At 39.5% G+C, this 10,604-nt stretch overlaps 1 protein-coding gene across 9 annotated transcripts in view; it reads left to right on the top strand.

Annotated features, from left to right (window-relative positions):
- The window catches only part of CCDC191 (coiled-coil domain containing 191), a 101,749-nt gene that overhangs the window by 1,086 nt on the left and 90,059 nt on the right, over positions 1 to 10,604 (top strand). For 6 of the 9 annotated variants that reach the window (XM_044942002.2, XM_044941998.2, XM_044942006.2 and 3 more), the window contains 2 exons: positions 1,224 to 1,262; positions 6,839 to 6,980. In XM_044942002.2, coding sequence (XP_044797937.2) covers positions 1,224 to 1,262; positions 6,839 to 6,980 — 181 coding nt within the window. Of the gene's footprint in view, positions 1 to 1,223; positions 1,263 to 6,838; positions 6,981 to 10,604 lie in introns of those variants that run through there. The other 3 variants (XM_044941999.2, XM_006073668.4, XM_044942015.2) reach the window with 1 other exon arrangement.

Raw genomic sequence — 10,604 nt, 5'->3', positions numbered from 1 at the left:
GTGCTTGCAGGTTATTCTAAATATACCAGCTAAGTAATGCACTGGACATACTCTACTTAGTGAATATCTTGCTCCAGATGCTGGAGGGTGCAGACTGGAGCATTAGAGAGACCTGGAAACAGAGCCTGCTTTTACTGTGTGGGTTCTATAAAAGACTGGATCCAAAATAGGTTATGACTATAAACTTAATGATGAAAGGTAAAGACTGGGGACAATTTTGGGACCCCAAAAGGAAAGATTTTTGCTGGTAATACTCATTGCTACTGCCTACAGGATAGAAAGGTAAAAACACAATTAAGCTACTTGGGGCTCAATTGTGTTTGAATAGGATCAGCTGTTTCTTTGTTGCAGCAACAAAATTATTCAGCAGTACAGCTGCATTAATTAGTTATTTGTAAGGTGCTTTGAAGGGGAAGTGTTACATAAGTGAAGATAGTATTATACCTTTCCCTCCTCCGTGTGTCAGTATGCTAGTTTGGATATTCCCTTATTTATTTAAAAACCCACCTGAATTATTAGCAAAGCAAATACCTCTCTTTGTTAAGTGACTATTGGAGGGAATTCTGCAAACTTCTGAGAGTTCCAAAGAGTGAAGAAAGAAGTTGTTCTGCAGATCTGATTTCTAATTTCAGATTAATATCTGACTGACCTGGGTAGAAATTTATGTGATTTCTGCTTCATTTTCTGCTCTGTAAAACAGTAGATAATTGGTTATCCCTCACTCCACCCCCCAGTTCTTATTGGACCAAACAGTATCCCTGCTGTAGGTAAATACAGGTTACTCCTGAAAAGAGAGACCTAAGGAAAGGCACACACCTTTCTCCAAGCAGATTTACTTTCATGGCACTTGAATAATCTTGACTAATCAGTGCTTATTTGGGCTTTTATAAGGAATATTATATGCAACATTCCTCTATCTTGGCTCTTAACCCTGGGGAGCTTTAAAGAAGTACACATGGGCCCTACCCCAGACCAATTAAATCAGAATCTGGAGCTGGACCTCTGTAAGAGGTGGAAACAGTCAGAAGGTGTTCCAGAAAAGGCTTCAGGTTTTTCCTCTTGCTGGTAGTCTCTGTTTTTTTGTTGCTGAACTTCCTACTGAAATGCTTTGGGGACAGACTAAAGAACAGTTTCCCACACACTTTAATTAGAAAGACAGACTAAAATGGCAAAGTTGATAGATATATTGCTGTGCACTAATATTCTGTATATATTATCTACAGCCTGTGTTTGACCCTGACAATGTGGAACATTGGATTAAGGTAAGGATATTTCATAATTAAGAGAGAGAATTAAGAGTCACACAGAATCATGTAGAATAGGAATACTAATAGGTCTCCATTTTGCATATAGTTTGCTGTTTTCATTCCCATGGTACTATATATATATATATATATATTCTTAGTTTTATACTCTAGTACATTTTCATGATTTTGTTGCTTCTCATAAAAGCACAAATGACAAGATAACATCTCTTTCAAATGCCATGAGGATCATATGAAGAGGTTTAAAGGACAGGGGAAGAGAAGCTTTAGGAGAGGACGTTGTGGACTTCCCCAGATAATTGGGAAGAACATACGGCTGTAGCTACATTGACCTGTGAGACCAATTCAGTAGGTAAAAACTGTGCATGAATCACAAATGAGAATCTTCTAATGATTGGAGCAATCCAAAAATGGAGTGGGCATTCTTGTAAAGAGGTGGATTTTCTCTCACTGGAGGTATTCAAGTGGATTCTAAATGGTCACTCAGTGTTAGGACTGTTGAGAATATATTGTGCGTTTAGTCGGGGGTAGGGGAGCCGATTGGGTTAGATAACCTCTGAGGTCTCTTCTAGGCCCGAGATGTATGTTTCGGTACCAAGTACCATTTAAGCTGAAAGTACCGTTAAACCGCTTCAGGTGCCTCCAAGTGTCATTTTGGCAACTTGCCATACATAACTCATTTGTGCACCACATGTTTCAAAATCATGCAGTATTTTCCTGGGAAAATATCCTTCTGCCTGTTAGTGTTTTGAAGAGCTGTTACTTATCTAAATTGACAGCCATTATGAGCTTCAGGCTAGATGGAACCTAGGCCCGATATAATCATTGCTAACCATTTTTTCATGGTTAATTATATTTATTAAGTTTTTAATAATTATAAATATTTAGCCAGTATTTATTAAGTTCCTACTAAGTACTAGCCCACTGTGTTGGGCGCTGGAGGTATAGCAGTGCACGGGGCAGGTACAGTTTCTGCCTTTTCAGAGTTTATAGTCTGTGCTGTGTGCATGCCCAGTCACTTCAGTCGTGTCCAGCTCTTTGCAACCCCATGGACTGTAGGCTTCCAGGCTCGTCTTTCCATGGAATTTTCCAGGCAAGAATACTGAAATGGCTTGTCATTTCCTATTCCAGGGGATCTTCCTGACCCAGGGATCAAACCCAAGTCTCCTGTGTCTCTTGCATTGCAGGCAGATTCTTTACCACTGCATCACCTGGGAAGCCCAGTTTATAGTTCAGTGGGGGCTAAACAACTTACTTGAAATTGTTGGGAGAATTAAGGATGTGGTTGAAGTCCCTGGGGTGGGCGCTCGTACAGATGGGGCCAGGGAAGCTTCCTGGCTCCTGCAGAAGGCCTGACTTAGGAGACAGTAAGATGGGCCCACCATGGTGGAGGCTAACCTCGGGGAAGCCCACTCCCCAGACTACATCAAGCTCAGCTTATGTGCCAGTGATGAAAGTTGCGGTACCAAACACTTCCTGGGCTTGATTGTGTGTTTAGTTACTGTCTCCTCCAGAGGGGAAGATTTAAGTAAAATAGAAAGGCAAAATTCTGCTGCTTGTACCATTTTCGTCTTTCATGCAATTATCAGCTAGCTTCACTTGGTTAGATTTTATCATTCCTGTAAAACTTCTGCAGTAGTTCTTTCTCCATTATACCCTCAAATCATCCCTGTCTTGAAAAAAATCAGTCTTCATTTCATCCCGCAGTCATTTTCTTTTCCAGTGTCTTTGGACTGGACTAGTATAGTCTAATACAGCCTAGACTCCTTGCTTTTGTGTTCTTATTGTCCTCTTGTGTCCACAATTATTTTCCTTCAGTTTCTAGTTCTTACCACTCACAGAAAGTTGTCATAAATGACTTCCTGACTAAATACGGTGGTCTCTTCTTTGTCCTTTTAACTTTTTAAGGTTATTTGATACAGTTATCAATTTTTTATGCTAGACATTCTCTCCTCCATTACTTTTTTGTGACAGTTTCCTCTGGTTTCTCTTAATACCTTTCTGTTCACTCTTTGTCTTCTTGTCTGTTCCCTAATATTATCCAAACTCTGAGTATACCTCAAACAGTTACAACTCTAGACTAAGACTCCGAAATCCACTCGTTCAAAGTGGAAGAGGGGGACATATATGGGAAGGACGTGGAATGTGGCGAAGATGGTGAAAGGACTTCCCTCGGGACAGAAAACGAATATCACTCAGTAGAATTGGAACTTGGCCAAAGCAGGGAACCATTATTTTTTGTGATACCAAGAATTGGTAAATCAGATTGATTCAGGCTTGAAGGTTTTCACTGGAGAGGCAAGAAACGAGACATTTGAGGTTTATGTAAGATAGTAGTTGAATATCCACACAGAGTAGGAAAGAGAAGGGACCCTGTAAAGGATTCATAGGTTGGGAGAAGGAGGGGATGTACAGTGACTCGAGGGCTTAGTTAGGTGCAACATCACTGTATGAATTAGGAGGAGTCAAAAAAGGAGATGAATAGGAGGTTGATGGGGGGAGCAGGGGTTATCAGCATTTGATTTGAACAATGGAAAATTCTGTGACATGGTTGAGGATGACCATGTCATCGAGTTGCTAAAATGCAATTGAGGAGAAAGCTGTTGGCATACAAGAGATCAAGCAAACTTTGAGGCTAAAATGTTGGTAAGTCATTCTCAGGGACATTAAAGTCACTTAGAATCAGGCAGATGCTTGGTACAAATATGAATCTTGGTGCTGGTCACTCAAATGCAACAGTCCATCTCAACTTACAATTCATCTTCATCCTGATTTGATAGAATGACTCATCTTCTTACTCCAGTGTATTTGGCTACTTTTAGCTTTCTGAACATTTCCACTGTGTCAGTTCTCTACTCTTGGAACCTTCAGTAATTCTGCATGCTGTCATATAAGTAAGTGTTAGTTGCTCAGTTGTGTCTGACTCTTTGTGACCCTACGGACTATAGCCCACCAGGCTCCTCTGTCCATGGAATTTATCAGGCAAGAATACTGGAGTGGATTGCCATTTGTTTTTCCAGGGGATCTTCCCAATCCTGGGATAGAAACCAGGTCTCCTGCATTGTAGGCATATTCTTTACCATCTGAGTCACCAGGGAAGAGGCAGTAAATTCTAGAGGGGCCTCTGTCAATCTCCCTGGAATATCAATCTCCCTGTAACAGCCCTTTTACTCTTATACTGCATGACTCCTAACAGGCCAGTCTCCTTCCCCTCTATCAGGTAAGTCTTCCTTTTGCTTTTTTTTAATGATGGTCCCCAGCTTGGAATACCCTCTCTCTAGGAGGCCAGTCCACATCTTTCCCTTAAATCTCAGCTTGAGACACCTCTCTCAGTGAACAACTACCCCTCACTCCCCTTACCCTCATGATCCTATCTTCTATACTCCTTTCCTTGAACTTATGTTGGCATTCATACACACAGATACAGTGTCAAGCATTTACTTGTATGCAGAGTGATTAAGTGGACATGAGTTTGAGCAAGCTCCAGGAGATGGTGAAGGACAAGGAAGCCGGGCATGCTGCAGTCCATGGGGTTGCAAAGAGTTGGACATGACTTAGCAACTGAACAATAACAACAACAGCAACAGTGATTAGGAAAGAATTGGGCACTTTCAAAAAATACATTACTCAGAAAACTATTATGTATGGACATACGGTTTGCACATGGGAATTGGTCAAGAAACTCGTGTATGTACCTGCCAGCCTTGAGGCAATGAAGGAGTGCATTATAGAGCTGCCATCTGTGCATCAGTGGCAACAGGCTACACGGGGTCTGTAGTGGGTAATGTAATCAGTGTGTGCCGTGGGACATAAGGAACACATGTTAAACATTTATATGATTACAGGACTCACTGAGACAGTTCCTTTACAAATTACATCCTCATAGCATAGTCAATGAGTAAGAAACTTTTGAAGACGTTCAGTTGTTTTAATCACCTTGTATTGCTTTAAGACTGTTCTTAAGTTGTTTATTGCACACATGGCACATGTAACTAAAACTAAAGTGATCTCTTTGGGAACAGAAGCTTTTAGTTTGTTTCCCCCTTAATGTCCACAGTCCTGGAAACAGAGTTAGCCTTTAATCAACTTGTTTAAAGAATAAGTTGCTAAAGAGATACATGAGACCTCTCCAGTCTCTTATGTATTTTAATTGAAAAAAAAAAAAATGGTAAGGATATAATGTTTTAAAACAAGGAATTACAGAGATTATTTCTAATCCTTACTATCATCCAGCATTTTTCCCCCCAAATCTTCATTTTAAGTGATAGCCCAAACATTTTCTTTGTTAGAGCCAAGCACACATTTCTCTTTACTTCTTGACTTGTCAGTACCAGACTCTGCCCTTCTTTAGTACCAAAATCAGTCTTCCTTCTCCTGTCTCCAAGCTCTCTTTCTTCTAAGAATCTGCACAGATTCCAACTCAGGTGAGATGATGTGTCATGGAAAGTTATTTCTTTCACCCACAGCCTGAAGAACTACATCTACAACCCTGTTTTTGTTCTTTATATTTAGTTTGTGGATATTGGTTTTAAAAAATTAGAGTTGATCTATTTATTTGTATATTATTTACAAATATATGTGTCTATGTATGTATACACATACAAACACATACAATATATGTGAAATTCATTTCTCTGCCTTAGAATTTAAGGACCTTAAAAGGAAGAACTAGGTACCAAGCATATCGTGACCCTTAAGTAAAGGATATATAACGACAGCATTGACTTGGGCATGATGGAGGCTCTGAAAGAGAACACATCTCTCCAGAGTGACCTCATGAAGGTCAAGGATACATTCTTGACTCTCTGGTTAGACCATTTTTATTCTGATTTCATATTTTGTCCCATATGTTCTATTTTGACCTTTTTTTCGAGTTACCTTGATGTTTCAACTTTATTCCTCTGCTTCTAATTCAGACTTAGCATATGAAATCCTTAAAAATTTAAAAGATCAAGCCCATGACAAGTTTTGAGCATGCAGGTAAACCAAAATGTCAAGAGTTTGCCCACCTCTGCCAACCCCTTCCCCATTCCTGTGAATTTGGCCGTGTTTTTACTAGATTTTCACTGTTAACATTCTAAATTACTACAGTTCAGTGACCCTTTATCCCAGTTTTATTAGTTTGCCTGATATGTAATGGGAAGTTTCCTTCAGGGGTAGGAATCTGAAGTACAGCTACCTGCCTCTGGTTCACATTCATATGCAAGTACTAGTGGCATGGAAACTATTAATAATAAACTATTGTATATTTTTTAAATATCCAGGTGTCAGGATCCCATGACTAATGCTCTAAACAAAAGTCATCTAAAGCTTAAACACCCTTTTGTTCAAATATAAACATTATGAGCACCTGTTAAAACTTGGTAAAATGCTGCAATTAATTTCATGTTTAATGAGTGAAATTATTTGGGGTTGATGTTTAAACTTCAAAGTAGCTTTTAAAATGGAAAAAAGAAAGTATCTTGGTAGTTGATAGAAAATCAGAATCTTGAATAGGAGAGAAATCTTCTAACCCTGAAGAAAGTTGTCATCTTGGTGGGTTTTTTGTTTTTTGTTTTTTTTTTCTTTTAAAGAGAGTGGAGAAAGCTTCAGAATTTGCAGTTTCTCAAGTATTTTCTGCTGGAAATTCAAATTTATCCAGAAGGCTTTGGGGCCAACTTGTAGATTTGGAAACACCTGAGCAAATAGAAGATCATGAAGAAGTCTACGCAGAAGGTAAGAGAATACATTGGGAGTACACCTTACTAAAGCATAACTCATAATGAATTTCAGAGTACAGAATGAAAGTGTTTATTTCTCTTGTTCTTAGTTTTTGTTTTCTTCTAGTTTCCTAAAGCTAATTTACTCTGGAATTACTTCCAGTATTTCAAGTAAGGTTATATTTAAGGCCTATTCTGTCTCTCGAAATAGAACCACGTCCAGAGGCAGTTTTGACATAACACAGTTATCTAGTAAGTGTAAGATACTGATCTTGTGGCACCAAGGGCAGCTTGTTTATAAATCAGCTTTGTTCCTTAGGAAAGGAGAAAGCATTTACTCTTCTGGAATCAGTATTGTAGTTACTGATGCCCTAGGGAACTCCACTGTTTGGGATGAAGAGATCAAGAGGGACCAGCAAAGAAGACTGGAAAGGAGAGGCCCTTGAGGTAGGAGGAAAGTCAGAGTGCCATATCCTGGAAGCCAGTTTTCATTTTGAATTATTTATGTCTCCAGTTTTTCAGATTATTTCTTCATTTATTCAACATATACATTAAATTGTTACTCCATGCCAGGTATTGTTTTAGGCTTTGAAAGAGCAAGTTTTGAACGAGGGATGACGTTCTTGCTTTCATGGAGTATGCATTCTAGAGTGGGAATAAAGAAAATTAAAAACAAAAGGTCAGACAGTGATAAGTCATCTGAGTTTGGACCTAAATAACAAGAAAGAGCCACGCGAGCTGTGATGGCGGAAGAGCATCCCAGGCATTGGGAAAGATCACATTAAGAGTTAAAGTACAGGCTTGGGTGTGCTTGAGGGACTGAAGGAAGACCAGTGTTGCTGGAGCTTCCCAATGGAGAAAGCTTGCAGAAGGGTCTTCTAGGCCTGGGGAAAGAATTTAGAGTTTCTTCTGAGTATGAGCAGATATCATTGAAGAGTTTTTTTATTATTATTTTAACATCTTTGAAGGGATTTAAGCAGAGGTCCAGTAGGACCTTTTCCTAATATATGAAGACTGAATTAGGGGGCGGGAGAAAGGAGACTAGTGAGAAACCGTTACAGTGGTCTGCGTGTGCTCTAACGGCACTTGGTCTTGGGTAGTTGGTGGTACTGGAGATGGCGAAAGGAGATTTATTCAGAAATTGGCAAAGCTATGTCTTACCCTACCCATTCTCCCACTCCACCAATAGAAATACACAATATACTTTAGTCACTCAAGATTTCCAAGAAGTCCTGCATTAAAAAAAAAAAATGTTTACTTACCCCATTTCCCAAGCTTCTTAGACCTGGATTTTTTTATCTTGAAATACATATTAATATCCTAAGAAACTTTAGAGACTATTAGTGGATGAATAAAACATTGTTTTCAAAGATCAACTGTCTGTCAATATTCAGTAAGAACTAGTGATCTGGGGAACACACTTTGAGAAACTCTACTTTAGGGTGGGCTTCATGCCTCTGATCCAACATGAAATGTCCTACAGTTGAACCCTCCAAGGGTCTCCTTCTCTTTCATTGTCTTTTTGGAGTACTTCATTCTAAATCTCTCCTCACTAATGAATGGTATTTAGTAGATGCAAATTATCTTACACATAAATTATATATAAATATTCTGAACTATTATAAATGGGGTTACTCAAATATCTGCTCCATTTCTCTACTTTCCTCTGAAAGCCAGTAGTGTCTGTTGCTAGTATACTTTATACACTTAGTTTCTACCACTTTGATTCATTTTTTTCTACTTTACATTTCATGCCTTCCTATCTATGTTAAATGTCTTTTAGCATCATTTAATATTTGGAAGCACTCCATTCCCTTAGAGGTGTGCAATAATAATAATAACCATGTTGAAGAATGCTAAAATAGACATTTTTCTTCTTTGAAAATCCCCATACTGTGTCTGTAAGAGCTGTATAGTAATGATATAATGAAGTTAATGCTAAATTTTCTCTCGTGCCTCTACATTTAAGAAGATTTTCTGGATGTCACTAAGAAAGAAATGCAAATGGAAGTTGGCTTCCAGAATATCTCACTCCAGTTTTTCTCCTCCCTTAATGTGGGTCTCTCCTTCCTAGTTGGCTTGCCTAGTTCTGCTGTAGCTCTTCAACCCCTAGAAGCCAGAGTTCCTTGGGGCTTAGTCCTTGCAACAGTTCTCTATCCACCTTCCTCGTTTGGTGATCTCATTCTCTTCTGTCTCTACATAGTATCTGTATGCTGACAACACCTACGTTTATTTCTTCAGCATGGTTCTGTCCCTTGCAACCCAAATAATATAACCAACACCTCCTTGAATCCTTATTTGAATATCTCATAAGCATCTCAAACCTAACTCATCTAAAGCTGAATTCCTCATCTTCCATCCAGATCTACTGCTCCCTTTTTGTTCCCTGTCTGGGTAAATGACATCTGCATCCTGTAGTTGCTTAGGTCAAAAAACGTATAGGTTTCTTTCTGTCACATCCCATATCCAGTCCATCAGCAAATCATGTCAACTTCACCTCCAAACATTATTTTCTAGAATCTGAGCATGTTTAATACTACCACTTCAGGTCTAGGCACCATCACCTCTCTCCTGGATATTTGTATCCCAACTGGTGTCTCCTTCTGTGCTTGTACCCCTACAGTTTGTTGTAACCTAGTAGTCAGAGTGATGCTCTTAAAATATGTTACCTCTTTGCTTAAAACCCTTCTGTGGCTTCCCATTACATACAGAGTAAAAGCCCAAGTACATCGGATGATGTCAAGACATTTAAAAAAAAGGATTTTCAACCTCAGCACTGTTGATATTTTGGGCCAGATAATTTTTGTGTCAGGGGCTATACTGTGCACTGTAGGGTATTCATTGGCATTCCTGGCCTCTCCTAGTTGTCATTTCAGTTCAGTCACTCAGTCGTGTCCAACTCTTTGCAACCCCATGGACTGCAGCACGCCAGGCCTTTCTGTCCATCACCAACTCCCAGTGTTTACTCAAACTCATGCTCATTGAGTCGGTGATTCCATCTAACCATCTCAACATCTATCGTCCCCTTCTGCTCCCGCCTTCAGTCTTTCTCAGCATCAGAGTCTTTTCAAATGAGTCAGTTCTTCGCATCAGGTGGCCAAAGTATTGGAATTTCAGCTTCAGCATCTGCCCTTCCAATGAATATTCAGGACTGATTTCCTTTAGGATGGACTGGTTGGATCTCCTTGCAGCCCAAGGGACTCGCAAGAGTATTCTCCAACACCACAGTTCAAAAGCATCAATTCTTTGGCGCTCAGCTTTCTTCACAGTCCAACTCTCACGTCCATATGTGACCACTGGAAAAACCATAGCCTTGACTAGACAGACCTTTGTAGGCAAAGTAATGTCTTTGCTTTTGAATATGCTATCTAGGTTGGTCATAACTTTCCTTCCAAGGAGTAAGCGTCTTTTAATTTCATGGCTGCAGTCACCATCTGCAGTGATTTTGGAGCCCAAGAAAATAAAGTCTGTCACTGTTTCCACTGTTTCCCATCTATTTGCCATGAAGTGATGAGACCAGATGCTATGATCTTAGTCTTCTGACTTTTGAATTTTAAGCCAACTTTTTCGCTCTCTTCCTTCACTTTCATCAAGAGGCTCTTTAGTTCTTCTTTGCTTTCTGCCACAAGGGTGGTATCAT

This window comes from Bubalus bubalis, chromosome 1 (genome assembly GCF_019923935.1).
Source record: "Bubalus bubalis isolate 160015118507 breed Murrah chromosome 1, NDDB_SH_1, whole genome shotgun sequence".
NCBI classification, from domain to species: domain Eukaryota; kingdom Metazoa; phylum Chordata; class Mammalia; order Artiodactyla; family Bovidae; genus Bubalus; species Bubalus bubalis.
The sequence above is the reverse complement of the archived record's forward strand: the minus strand, read 5'-3'. Positions and strand labels throughout refer to the sequence as shown.